Source organism: Rhyacophila brunnea, unplaced genomic scaffold (genome assembly GCF_057557595.1).
Source record: "Rhyacophila brunnea isolate RB1 unplaced genomic scaffold, BYU_Rbru_1.0 scaffold_4, whole genome shotgun sequence".
Lineage (NCBI taxonomy): Eukaryota > Metazoa > Arthropoda > Insecta > Trichoptera > Rhyacophilidae > Rhyacophila > Rhyacophila brunnea.
The window spans coordinates 43,322,205-43,337,739 of NW_028233068.1; the positions used below are offsets into that span (position 1 = coordinate 43,322,205).

At 29.8% G+C, this 15,535-nt stretch overlaps 1 protein-coding gene across 2 annotated transcripts in view; it reads right to left on the reverse strand.

Moving 5' to 3' along the window:
* Positions 1–15,535, reverse strand: part of FoxP (forkhead box transcription factor P) — a 131,181-nt gene that overhangs the window by 7,753 nt on the left and 107,893 nt on the right. For both annotated transcript variants that reach the window (XM_085954402.1, XM_085954400.1), the window contains exons 11-13: positions 13,742–13,818; positions 12,541–12,642; positions 11,422–11,600 (exon numbers count right to left, since the gene is read on the reverse strand). In XM_085954402.1, the coding sequence (XP_085810528.1) occupies positions 11,422–11,600; positions 12,541–12,642; positions 13,742–13,818 (358 nt within the window). The remainder of the gene's footprint in view (positions 1–11,421; positions 11,601–12,540; positions 12,643–13,741; positions 13,819–15,535) is intronic.

Sequence of the window (15,535 nt, forward strand, 5' to 3'; positions counted from 1 at the left end):
CTATGCAAATTAGTTGTCTCACAATTTCCCACAATCATAGCACATGCTCCAGTAGAAACCTTGAGTCTTACAGGTCATCCATAGACTGAAACCGTATGCGGTTTAGAACCGTGCGCCATACTAAACTTGTGATTTCTGTTCATGGAAATATATTTTCACAATGTATTTTATAAACATCTGATCGTATCCGTTTATACCATACACTTACACTTGCAAACTCAGTGACAATATATTTTCATAAGTTTAGTATGGCACATGGTTCTAAACCGCTTACGGTTTCACTCTATGGATGGCCTCTTAGTATGGGTGAACATTATTATTATTTTTTAAATTCATACCTAGACATGGGTTTAATTTTTTATTCAGAAATACAAAATGCCCTAAAAATTAAAGCAGCGACATGCATTGATGTTTATGACATATAATATATTATAATATGATCCCTAATATATGGAATGATATAATTTTTTTTTTATTATTTTCTCGAAAAATAATCTACCATAATTATATTTATTGATGATTATAATACGAGGGTGGGTCAATAAGTCCTTAGAAAAGCCGACAAGTGGCGCGACTAGTACTGTAAGCGGTTTGTTTTCATGCAGCGGCACTACCGATTCAGTATGCTGCGAAGTTTCAATCAGATTGGTCGGGTTGTTGTGTGTTTTTCGTACATTTAAAAAAAAAATTTGCTTGTGGAAAATGGAAAAATGGAAAATGGAGAAAATTGAGTTTACAGCTGTTATTAAACATTTTAATATAAAAGGGTTAACAGCAAAGGAAATAAAAAATGAGTTGGATTTAGTTCACGGCATATCTGCTCCTTCACTTGCAACTATTTATAACTGGTTAAATGAATTTAAACGTGGTCGTACATCAACAAAGGATGAACCACGCTCAGGACGTCCTGTAGAGGTGACTACACCAGAAATGATCAATAAAATCCACGATATGGTGTTAAGTGACCGAAGATTAAAGTTGAGTGAGATAATTGAGGTTACAGGGATCTCAAAAGGTAGCGTCATTTCTATTTTACATGACAAATTGGGCATGAAAAATATTTCTGCAAGATGGGTGCCGCGTTTGCTCACAGTCGACAATAAACGCAATAGGGTGGTGGCCTCTAAAGCCCTGTTGTCGCTCATGCAACGCAATCCGGATGAATTTTTTCGTCGCTTTGTGACTGTAGATGAAACATGGATACACCACTATACTCCCGAGACGAAAGAACAGTCAAAGCAGTGGATTGCGAAGACAAACCATGTCCAAAGAAGGCGAAAACCGTAAAATCAGCTGGTAAGGTTATGGCTACTGTATTTTGGGATGCACGTGAAATTATTTTCGTTGACTATTTGGAAAAAGGAAAAACAATAACAGGGGATTATTATGCATCTTTATTGGACCAGCTAAAAAACGAAATTGAAGAAAAATGGCCTCATTTAAACAGGAAAAAAATCCTCTTTCATCAGGACAATGCCCGTGTTCACACATGTTTACGATCAATGGCTAAAATTGAAGAATTGAAGTTCGAATTGGTCGACCACCCACCGTATTCGCCAGATTTAGCCCCCCCCCCAGTGACTTTTTCCTTTTCCCAAACTTAAAAAAATGGCTAAGTGGACAACGTTTTTTTTCAAATGAAGAAGTCATCGATCGGACAAATGCTTATTTTGAGGACCTTCCGAAAACTTATTTTTCTGACGGTTTAAAAAAAATTGAGAAACGTCTAACCAAGTGTATTGAGCTCCAAGGAGATTATGTTGAGAAATAAAAAAAAAATACAAAAATAAAAACTGTTTTAATGCTTTTTTCTAAGGAATTATTGACCCACCCTCGTAATATACGCCATTCAGTATTTCGTTAATGTTTAGATAGGGTCCATATTAACAAAATTTTAAATGTAATTATAGCCATCATGGCGTAATAATGTACCTGTACAGCGTAACCTTCTCAAAGATTAAAAAAATGCTTTCATTCATAATAAACAAATCTTTATTTTGAATAACTTAAGAACGTTGATCGCATGTGATGCTGTATAGCATATTATTTATTATAAAATATGATGGCTGATAACTGATACATAGTAATAAACTTGATATTAAATTACCTAATTCATCTTGTTAAAACCATTCAAGTGGATTTGGATGTATATTATTAAAAAAAAAAAAAAATTGTTTTTAACTGTTTTCGAAAATATTAAATATTTTCATACATAATTTTACCCATAATACGAAATTCGTAATTCGAACATGCTTATTTCAATCAAATGAAATAAAAATAATTTCGATTTTGAATATTGTTTCGTAATCCTTAATTCAATTTTTTTAATGTTTAGTTTTCTAACAAGGAGGCTTTACTGTATTGTTAAAGGATATAAGGAATCAGTATTTAAACAATATTTATATCATTTACGTTTCAACTACCACTTTCTATGTTCACTTGTCTAGAGTTTGTACCAATATTGATTTTTAGTTATTTCTGGAAAAAATATTCAATTATAGATATTTAAATGACATGGCATTTTTTATGAATACCTACTATTCATGTCCAAAATAATTTATACCCTCCCTATACACCAGATGTTCTGAATTTATAATTTCAGTTACTTTTTAGTAACTATGTAACACCTACGTAATATAAAAATATTTAGATACCAAATTAATCAATCATGAAAATATTATGAAGATATTTAATAAATTTTATCATAAATTTGAATACCTACTTAATTCTATTACGCCAATATTAGACACAATAATCATCCATAGAATAAATATACCTACAATGGATATTTCCATATAAATTTAATTTAAAAAATATTAAAAATAATTTGACTTGATGGTAGATTTATTCCAATGGATGAATGAAATAAGAATGGGGAAACTACTTTTCATCAGCATAATATCTTATTCTCCAGTCATTCAAAATAAAGAACTGTTAGTAATATCGTAACATTAAGACACCAACAAGATTCCCAGTTAAAGCTGAAGAAAGAATGGAAGTAGAAGATGCATCATAGAAATGATTTTAAAAAACTCAACGCAAATCAAACAATAATAAAATCAACATAAATTTGGCTGCACTTAAAAATAAAAAGTTTGGTGTTTACTAAGCATCAGTTCATTTTGATATTCAATCACAGTTTTAATTACTGATGACTGAACAACAATAGAGCTGGGCTCTATGCATAGTCATACTTATGGAAGTATGTGGGCTTTTGGGTTATACATTACAAACGTGGGAACACGGTTAAGTAATATTTCATAACAATTCCTATGTCAAAAAACGCATAACATAAGCGCACATGCGTATCTATAAAAAGTATGATATGCATAGACCCCTAATTGTAAAATAAATAATATTTTTGAAAGCCATCTGAAAAATAAAAAAATAATAAAAAATATTATTATTTTGAATGTGGGTAATTATAATTCACATGCAGCCAATTTATTAAATAATTAAGAATAAAGTGAATAAGAAAAGAATAGCACAGACCATTGACCGGTTTTACAGAAAAGAAATGAAAGGAAATGAATACAAGCGACATACAGCGAACGGCCCTCCAATCAAATTTCAAGGTCAACCTCTAAACGATGATTTACACTTTTATAAATAAATACCTTCAATTAAAAAAAAATAGCTCTCTCTCTCTATGGGAAAATTTTCTTAAATACTAGCGGAAGTACCTGGTTTTGCCACAAGGTCGCTTCGTTGATCAATATACATTTATCTTACTTAAAAAAAGAGTAATAATTACATATTTTAATAACAAACAAACTTACTTTGTATTTTATATTATATAGATTGATAGATTAGCAGAACAATTCCTACAATAATTTTACAAATGTAAAATTGTATATACATGTATATTTAATGTATATTCAATGGTATGGTAACCATTTTTAAACATTTACTTTATGGTAAGAGATTCATTTTAAAAAGTGAGACATGAAGAGAGAAAGAGCTATGTCTTTTTATGAATTTTAATTTTGTCTTATTTGCTGAAAATCCTAAATATCGTGATAGTTCCTAGGGCTAATTTATTATAAAATCCAGGGTAGCATTTTGCCAGGTTAACCAAGTTGAAATAAATTTTGAAGGAAGATAATGATTATAGTAAAAGGATATATTATATTGTTATATTCGATTAAACAGTATCAACTCGATTAAACTCATAAGAGTGAAGTTTATCATGATTGGTGCTATTGGAATATTGTGTATAGTCAACAGTGAACACCTAATGTTTATGAAAAATATCAATATTAAACAAGTTCTTAGTAATTTTGTTTATTATAATTTTAATTACTCAGCAATGTTTGATTTTTTAAAAATATACAATCACATAAAATCAATGCTCGATATTATTAATAATATAACACTATTCCGAGAAGTGTTTTGTTGCAGTTTGATGTTGTAAATATGGCAACAAGCTTATGAAATAAATAACTACTTAGTGAATTTATAATATTTATTCAATTATATAACAAACTCTTGGCGATGTAAATGATTATGTGTGAAGTTATAGCACTTTATGTGTCAACAATATTATCAAGAATGGCTTTAAAAACAATTTTTTTAATTCTACAATATTTGAGTAATTAATGTTAACAGGTTTTTCAGGATTATAAACCCATCCACATAAAGAATACATACATTCATCGAAAATAGAAGAGACAGCTTCGAAAATCACCAAATGTCTTATAGAGAGAGCGGCCATACTGTGGCTCTAAGTCATGATCCTGTCTATATCTGTGGATCTATGTGACAAAGGTCATCGACTTAACCTCAAGGAGCGATTTGATATATAAATAGATTGTAGTATATTATGATGTGAAACTAATTAGTAGTAAGAAAGATATTTTAAATCTTTCTAGTGAAATAGATACATAATACAAAAATATATAAAGTAAAAAAAAAAACTATGCCACTGATGTGTGAAAAGAAGCAGGTAGGCTTAACACAACACACCTTTTCTTTCGATCATGTCTTATAAAGCTATTCTATACACAAGGCGGTTATCGATGGTAGTTTATCATATTTATGTTAATTGTTACAATTAATTAACCGTCTAAACTGTCAAAATGTGTTATGTTTTAGCAGCCCCTTTCTTGGCTGTGTTAACTTTTAGAGTGAGATAGACAGTTTTGACAATTTAGACAGTTAACTTATTGTAACAATTATTCGCCTCAATACATAAACATGATAATATTTGTCACTTTAGCTGTCGATAGCCGGCTTGTGGGTTTTTGAAAATCAGTTGTTTTAAGATCGTTCTGAAGATGGCTCAATACCTCAAATATCATAGGTGAACAAAAAAAATATTTTTAAAACCATTATAATAAAGTTCTAAAATGTAAACGCCAGTTCAATTAATAAATTGGCGATAAACTGAATTAGTATTAGGTACATATTAGTAAACTTACATTATTAACACAATTCATCAAAAGTGTACGAATAGTTACTCGTAGTTACGTTATTTCGATAATTATTCGTTAATAAATAAATATCTTCGATGTAACCTTCATTTAAAGAATGTATTAAAAGTGATAGTTCAATGATTTACTAGACAGTGAAGTATTTTTATTTACCTTATAATTCATATTTAAAAAAATAACTTGTAACGAAGAATGTTATAAGTAGTTTTTCTTATTACCGAATATAAAGTTTAAGTTTAGTGATACATTTATAATCCATTATCTTGCTTTATGTTTCATACGTGAAGAAATAATCATTCTATGTCTATGTTTGCTACCCTGAATGGCGAATCAACCTACTGATGATAATCTTAATTTAAAAAAAAACCATATTGTTTTAAGAAATGTTTGGTTATGGGTATATTTTTTAGTTGAGCAGGCTAACAACATTAGCACGAACATACAGCCTTCACATCTAAGTAAATTAAACAACTCTAAGAGTCTAAGAAGCTCCGACAGTTTGGCCAAGATAACTTATTCTCCTACTGATTATATCGTGACTACGATACAGTGGGTTATACATAAAACTTGAAATATTTTTGTGGTATTAATAATTTAGAAATTGACAATTATTGACTGAAGTCATTATCAAATTTAGTAAATTTATTATAAAAGAACATTACTATCAAAATTATATTTAAGTTGTAACACTATCACTTACTCAATAAATTATGATTTTTGTAAAAATACTAAAATAGATATCGCAAAATCAATACGTAAAGCAGTGATATGGTCTTTAATTATAGATTTTTAAAAAAATACTGAAAAATTGGTTTATAATATGGGAGAGCAAATATCTTCACCAATCGTGTCAAAACTTTTGTCCGCTAGGTAACGCACTAATGTCAAAAAACGTAAAAGACAGAACATGTGACATCTATGTTGAACTAAGCACACGATGTTACTAATGTAAATATGCAAGTAGTATAAACTGGTCAGTAATAATAATTATAGTTGGTCATAGCAAATCATAAGAGTATCGTAAAGGAATCAATTCACGACACGTTGTCGTTTGACACCACGTGCCTCAAAATAGGATGAAAGAGATCAAGTTGCGTAATAACATAAAAAACATGAAATTTAATACTATTAAATATGAGTTGTCACAAAACGAAAGTGATTGTTTTATTACTTATTTCTTAATAAACAGTGAGGAAATTCTAGGTCTAATATACAACAAACAAATGGATGCAAAATTATAATCCCAGTTCTTTCGGACTGACTGTCAGAAACATGTGAGCAGGTGACTATCTAAATTTCAATTTATGTAAGTATTCGTACTAAAAAGTTTGTTGAATATAAGTATATTTATCTAGAAATACGCATTTTAATAATAAGAAAGTTCTTTTATGATCGTGTTTTCATTCTATTTCGTTTGACAGTGGCGGTAATAATTAAAGAGGCAGGATGTATAGCCTAATCTTCTGGCACTAAATAGCATTAGCACAACGTACTCGAACCTTTGATGAATGTCAAAAAAGGTGAAATTTTGACTCAATCAATCAGTTTTTGAATCTAACCATTCATATTGTGTGGAAAATAAGAGATCACATTTTTTGACATTCTGATGAGTTGTTTACAAAAGTTCTGTCATGTTATGTTGTACGAAGGATAGGAAGTTTACAATTGGAAGACGGAGAACAGGTTAGGAGTAGATTTAATCATTAAAAATCTACATGGATATTTATAATGCACAGCATTATATTATATATTGAATCAAAATGCATGTCTGAACTTAATGAAATGACACATGTTAGATAGTGTCTAATAATTAGTATGTCCATTAACAATTTACTAATTTATATCAAAAAGAATTCAAAATAATTTTATTCAAACGTTGCCCAGAAAATTTAAAATTTACACCGTGAAGAAGTATCAAATATCAGAAGAATTTTAGGTTTCTCCATGAATTTAAACAAATAAAGATATTTTAGTGAGTGATATTCTTGGTGGGTAAAAGTTGAAGGATGTTGGAAATGATTGTGAGGCTTGTTGTATATGGGTGGGGGGCTTACTGTGGTCCGCCCGGGGGGCCCGGTTCGTACTTGCGGGGCCTGCCGCGGCTCAGATGCCTTCTTTTCACAAACTCCGCGTCGTCCACCATCCAAAACGAACCAAAGTCATCCTCGTAGCGGACGAAACACTTGTGGAGGGACAAATTCGTCCGGATCGCATTCTAACAAAACACGTTCACACACGGATACATAAACAGGTCCACCTTGATACAATCATCGGGAAAGTGAACCAAAAGTTCTGCTCATTGGGAAAAATCTGGTTACTTAATTGAAATTTAATTTTGATATTTTTAATATAAATAACAAAATTTGAAAATATTTAAAATTTTGGTCTAACAACACATGTTTTCATGGCGTTAGCTTTTTAGGATAATCATGTAACTTTTATCACGTCAATATTCTCAATAAAGACATTAGTAATGGTAGCAGTGGTATGGTAAAAACTATTTTTTAAATCTGAATATTATGTATTGATAAATCAAAACAAATTTGTGGCATAAAGAGATTTAATTGTAGGTTATTAATATTATGTATCAATCTTTCATTTCTATATTCTAGAAATAGGCATGGCTTTGGTTACTTTGTTTGAAACTCTAAATGTTACCATAATAATAATATTAAGAATACATAATGTTACAACTATGGTTATTGCTAATATAATACACAAGATATTTACAAAAATAACAGTGACACAGTGGATAAAATCGTTTGCTTATATCAAGTATAGACCTGCGTATGTATACATTAGGGGTAAAATGGATTACACATCGTCTCACATTCCACACTTCATTTCATATCCTAGATTTGTAAATTAATTCATAATTCATATTCCTACTTACAAATAAACTTAAAAATATTTTAAAATTCTTATTCATATTATTATTTTAAAATTATGCTCATTTGTACAATATATTTTTATGTTTTGGATAGAAGGTCTGTGCTATTTTAGGGAAGTTATGTTTTCGATTATTTTATAAAATAATTTATCGATCGTAGGGGTACCATATTTATCAACATTCGTAGTTCTGTACCATCATTGATTCAACATGTCCCAAGCATTTCAATAATGAATCCATGGGAAAGGATTGCAGATATTGGATAAATTAATTGTGACCACCACTATAAAGTCGACTTAAACTTATATTAGAAAATATCGGAAGTGGGTATAAATAAAAATGTCTGCTTTAATGGCAGGGACCAATGACTATGACGGCCGCCCGCCGATGCCGCTTCAAGACGAAGTAGAGAGAAGCACCCATGCAGGAAAGAGACAACAATATCATATTATATATACCACCACAAGAGACAAAGAGAGAATAGACACGCAACCACACGCACACGCGCTCACAAAATACTTAAATTAAAAATACATAATGATCACACTAAATCTTGGTTACAAATTAATTAAAATGGTAACTATTTATTTAAAAACGTTTAGAAACCTTTCCAATTCAAAATATAAAAAAATACTTTCAAATCAATGATCTAAAAACTAGTTATTTTTATTATTAATTAATTTAATAGATTACTTTCATTATATTATTATATTTTCTGATGATATTTAATTTAATTTTAATATTGGCATGATTTATTAAAACCAATATTTAGGTTTCATATTTTCTGGAGAAGTTGATGTGAAGTGATACTGTAGTAACTACTAGGACATCAAGAATAATGAAACTTGCAATTTGATACAATTTACTGATGATTGTCATCTAAAGGTATCTTAATTAATCAATACATACATACATATTATCTAAAACCAAGAGAAAATAAATATTTTTCAATAGAAAGATAAACTTACAATTTTAAAATAAAATGAGCAAAAAAAGTATTTGTTGAAGGCATTCATCTTATCATTGAAATGTAATTTATCGTTTTATTGAATGTCTAGGTCAGATTTTTGAATTGAGTTTTATGTTTTGTTTATTTAAAAAAAAACAACAATTTTTCTATAAATCCCTTTCATTTATTTTTTATCAATGCAAATTTTAGTATAATTATGATATTGAAGTTCGTTTTTAATCATTCTAAGTCATTGATTGTATTTAAGAAATATTAATTTCTTTTTAATGTTTTAGATACATACGCATTGATTAATGAAAAACACTTTTAAGGTAAATTTTCAGTAAATTGCATTAAAACATGATAAATGTTTTGTAAATAGCGTCACTAGGTGTCAGTGATCATTACACTCCCCGTTAATGACGGAAACTATATTATTCAGTTTGCATGATATAACAGGGAGAAGTATTCTTAAGGTAACCAAGACAACTTTTATGTACCTACATACTTTATTAAATTTGTACCAAAGCAATATTAATGTAACACGTCACAAACACGCACACGCACAGGCACACCCACCCCCAAACACACTGTAAGTAAATAAAAAACACTGGCTGAATATCTGAAAACAAAGACATTTACTTCCAAACCTTATTTTAATGGTGTAAATTGAATTTCTCTGATAAATTGTCAAGTCTGTTATGACGTTTCGAGTATTATTATTTTTTCAATCACATTGTTACATTTCGATGAAAGAATAATAAAATTTTAAATACAATTTTTATTTTTTATGAGATAATAAATTCAAAGGGTAGTTAGTAACATTCGTCTTTGTATGTTTAAATAAAAATACATCACGATTGTAATAACCGCTTGACAATTTGACAGAGACATTTTTGAAAAAATTGTATTTCAAAATGTACAAGTGAATGAAGTGTTCTTTTCATATTACTAGATAATAATATATAGATTAGAAAAATACAGAATACATAGAAAAAATTGTGAGGCAAACATTGCCAAAGATGTGTGCTGTAAAAATATTTATTCACAGGTGTGTAAGAAGATGGTAAAATAGTTTTATTATACACTACATTGTCGTTCGGAGTACAGTGTGCATTTTTATTATTATAGTACAGGGAGGTTTATTAATATTTACTTCGGTTCGGGATAGTGCAGTAGTTTGAAGAAATTTATAATTTAAACCATTGTGGAGAATCTTAATTATTGGAATAGTGTATGTGTAAAATGATGTCACGTAAATGTTTTGGTTTATTGTATTTTATGTCAACTGAGATATAACAATATCTTTATCTTTTATGAAGAAAGACTAAAAAAATATTTAATATCTCATAGGTGTGTTGTTTAGTTATTACTTATTACTATGAATTATTTAAGTTAGATACATGTCTTTTGTTATAAAATGTGTTTGTACTTTGTTTTGATAAATAGTAAGTTAATAGCTTGGTGTAGAATTATAGACAGCCAGATAATTTTTAATTATTGATTGTTGATGGTGGTTTGTTGTTTATTTTGATAGTTTCTATGCATGTATTTTAAATCTTGGTTTATATTATTATTTATTGTTTGTGATGTAATATTTATAGTTTGAATGATGAATGTGTTTTGGTAAGTGGAAGCTTGTTTAAGGGGGATCCTTATACCAACAGAGGCACCTAGCAGAAAAATGAGATGATGGCCTATTTTATGTAGGTAACTCAATTTATTTGTAATAGTGTCTGTTTGAGAAGAAATTTTGTGTAATTTGTAATATTTGTGATAATAAATTTTGTTAACAGTATATAATCATTGTGAGCAAATTTTTTTAATTTGTTATTTATGGGAAGTGTTTTGTTTTATTGTGTAGAGTGAAATATTGTTTTTTTTTTTAATAGGTAAGTAGTATGATATATGATTGGTGAAATATTATCCGTATTAATGTCCATTTACCAATTATTATGCGACTAACTTATAATGAATGGTGTTCACCAATCAAGGGTGACATTTTATTTCTGAGAATATCGACGAATAACGTATGATGCTTAGTTGTGGTATAAACGTTAATAAAATCAGTATGCCAAATATTCCTCTGTCGGCTATCGATTCGATTGAAGGCAAAAGTAAATCTTGGCATTGCAGCCGTGGGTTCGTACCCGGGAGGAGGTTGGTTCATTCCGGGAGGTCCGGCCAAATGGGACGGGGCGGCTCCCTGCGAACAACGCTGCGGCCGCCTCTTGTAGAATTCCACCTCGTCAACTGTCCACACGGCGCCCTTCACATTCTCCACTCTCATAAAACACTTGTGGAGGGACAGGTTGTGGCGCACCGCATTCTGATCATCGTCATCATCGCGGAGCAAGAATATTGCAGGTGAAAGTTCAACACGATCGATGAAAATGGCGACCCGACAATGATGCAACAGTTTAAACAAATTAAATCTCTCATCCTTTTTTACATTTACACACTCACAGAATGTCACACTATACAAACATACAAAATGGTAACAAATATAATATTATACAATGCTGAAAGAAAACAATTGCATTTGTCAGAAATGCCATAATTTTTCCAATGTTTTGTGGAGTACACCACATTGTAGACAAAATTAGTCAACTCTAATTTTATATCGCAAATTCATCTGTAGTCAGATTAAAGATCCTACTCTTTAGATTGTAGTGTAATTATTATGTGTATTAAAATGGTAAATAATGTTTACGATAAATCCTAAGTGTATAATTTTCATAATGTACATCATATTAAAAACTTAACAGCTAAATATTTTGCCAAAATATACAATATTGTTTATCTTTTCTAAAATATCGATCAGTTTATTCCGAATATATAATATTATTACACAAGAAATGGCAAGTACACAAAGAAGAGCAATGTATTTTAAATCTTGCATTAGTTCATGAACTAAAGCAAAGTTTGAAAAGTTTTCAGGATTCGAACCTGAAACAATACTATGCAGGTACAAATCATATATATCCTAAGTGGAAAAGTTTCAGTAGCGGTTCTAATCACACATCTGGCAAAAGTCATATGTTGTTTATTTGATGTATAGTTATAGTTGATCGCCATGCCTCGTCAAAAATTCTGTGCTTGTTATCGGAAATGGTAATTTACCTACAAAACACATACCTACCTACCTAGCTATAATTAAATATATAGATAATTTTTTAATCAATAAAAATTATAATTTAATTCTACTTGGGATAAAGAAGTGGAGGTTATTTTAATAAGAGGAATAATAATTAAAATGTGTCTATTACCTTCCACGTTGCCGCATTTCTTCTGAAGTAGCAGAAAGTATTCTGGAACCAGTTGTAGATCTCGTTCAAGGTCAACTGCTTGTCAGGAGATTCTATAATTGCCTATGGAATAGTAATAAAGAAAGCAATAAGCAAATGAATAGTTGATTTTTATATTATCAGAACAATATTTTGATTTCACCCGGAAGTATTTTTGATATCATTTAGTGTGGGAATATACATATTACATTTTAACAGGTCCAGTTTCACGTTATGTTATGACATCAACTTATTGTTTTATATTAGTTAAATCATTTATTTACCATATACAGCTAATTTCGCATGGATTAAAAGCGTAAATATTTTTTGACATTCCATTATCATTGTTCGGGGTATTGGTATTAGGCAGTATAAAGCCAATGAGGAGTCGGCTAATTAGTATGGAACAGTTTGTAGCTAATGAGGTGTTATATTGCTAAGTCACAGGCAAGCCCTAACTTTTTCGCTTGTAAAATCGTCTCTATGAGCACCACACAAAATTTCAACTGCAAAAGTCGCGAACTTGATAATGTAAAAGTGAAGTAACTGAAAGAACATGCAATATAATGTAGATATAAACCAAATATTATGGTTTTCTTTTAGAAACTCTATTTCTCCTAACAAAACGAAGACTTCAAACCCTAATATATCCAAAATATGTCTTTTGCAGATGCCTTGGCTTTACAATCACGGTGCGATATATCAAACGGCTCGTCCGCTGTGGCCAGGTTATATCTTTGCTGAATTATATCAAGCGGTAAAACGTCTCAATATGACAATTCGTAGATGAACTCGCAAAATTCTGATCCTATTGTCGACCAATCAGGAAACATAACTTCAGTGATTTGATTCTTCTCTGTTGGAAAATTTGCTTTATCTCTTATCCCAAATAGATGGTTTTAGCTCCATTTCTATGATTAATTTTTCTGAATCAAATATTCTTCCAGAAACTCAATGAGCGGCTACAATAAAATCCATACGTCTAATTTGTTCTACTAAAATAAGAATAAATCCACATGAAACAAGCCGGCGGCCACGAAAAAATCACAGCAATGTACATAGTGACTTTTTACTGGAAATGTGTTGTTTAGATCGAGTACATGTATCGATTTTGTAGTATGGAAGATAAAAAGTTTATTTGAAAACAATGATTAAATAATAATAATGATAAAGTATTGTTTACCTGTCTTATAAGGGATGCATAAGTGAAAGGCGGTCTAACATCGGCATTTTTGTAGAACTCACGGTTTCTTTGGATTTCTGAAAAAAACCATCTGTATATAATTTCTTTAACTATTAATATATAAACTTAAAAATCTATGAATCCAGAGGATAAAGAGTGAGTAAATGAAAAGGGAATGATAAAAAATAACTTCCAATTTTGCTTGACACTGACAGTATCTCGAATTTCAGGATATATGAATATTAATTTAAATAGCTTAACATGTAACTGAAATGATGTAGAAAATATGCATAATGTAATAAAGTTCCAGTTATGTAAGTTAAAGTATACACAATAATTTATTATCCTAATTACTTAATAGATTCATAAAAAGTGTGTTTTATAAGTTGGTTGGAAATAGTTTATTTCCATACCACACTCTAAATTACATCAATAACTATACCTGTGTTTTATAAATATTAGAATAACTCTTGCATTCATTATAAAAAAAATATAAACAAAATAAACATACAAAGCACCATAATAATAATATTGATTATGTCGGTATGAAAACAAATCTTGTAGACCTGCTGGCGGAAAAATTCAATCATAAATGCTTATCATATTATTTGTGTTTTTTTGAATGGTAAAAGTTTTACAGGTCCATGTGCTGTGTGAAGGTTGAAAATAAAGAACTTGGGGCATCGTTGCTTAGTCTTTGTAGGAAAGACGTATAACTCATTATGATACCTTGTCATTTCTCATCTTACAAATTAGAATTTAATAACCGCATAACATATATTCCACCCCCACCCACCCATATAACACCCACGGTGGCCGCGCGGCTTAAGCGTTGGTCTATGGAAGAGTAATGCCTACAAATAGGATGACGCTTTGAGAGTCTTCCCACCAAAACTGACGAATTTTTGTATATTTAAAAATATATATTGTCATTCCAATATTATTTAATAAATAAAATACCATTACATTAAAAAATAAGTATTTAATTTTTCAAAAATATTCATTACAATTTAAATTGTAAGCAAAAAAACATATTTACTGTTTTTTTGCTTAAGAAACTGACATTATTCCATTCAAAATTTTAAATAAAAAGACAATAGTGAAGTTTTATAATCAATATTTTTGTAATTTTCCCATTTTTATGTTATCAAAATATAAATTTTGAAATAATCTATTATAAACCGAAACATTTATTAAAATTGATTAACTTTTAATGAAGCAGCAATGAAAAACATGATAACCTCTCTCTTTTCTCAAAATTGACTTTTTCCCATTAGCTGTGTTTTTGCTTATGGGGGCAGTATAACGCCGTGGGTCCCAGGTTCGAATCCTGGGTCTGACAAGTACACATATTGTTTTTCAATTTGTGTGTGAGTCAGGGTATGGACCTAGTAGGTTGAGCAAGTGGCTGACATCCATTTCTCGTAAAAAAACAAAATCTGTTAATACAAAACCTCTACTCAGTGGAGGCCCATATGATCCTTTAGGATCGGACATGGTCGAATATAACATATTAATACAATAAAATAGTATGATTGTACGCGTTGTCGTGTTAAAATTGAGAATAAAGACATATCTGCTCAACACGTGCATTATAAGTACTTATCTAATTTACTTAACATCATATAGTAAAAATTTGTAATTATAATTGACTCGTAATTTTGGAGAAACATTCTTATCTAATTCAAAAAACAAATTAATTACAAATTGAAATAAATTAGATGAAAATTGAAGATATAATGCATGTGATGTGTTAACAAAATAATAATTTGAATGACCAAATATGTCATTAGC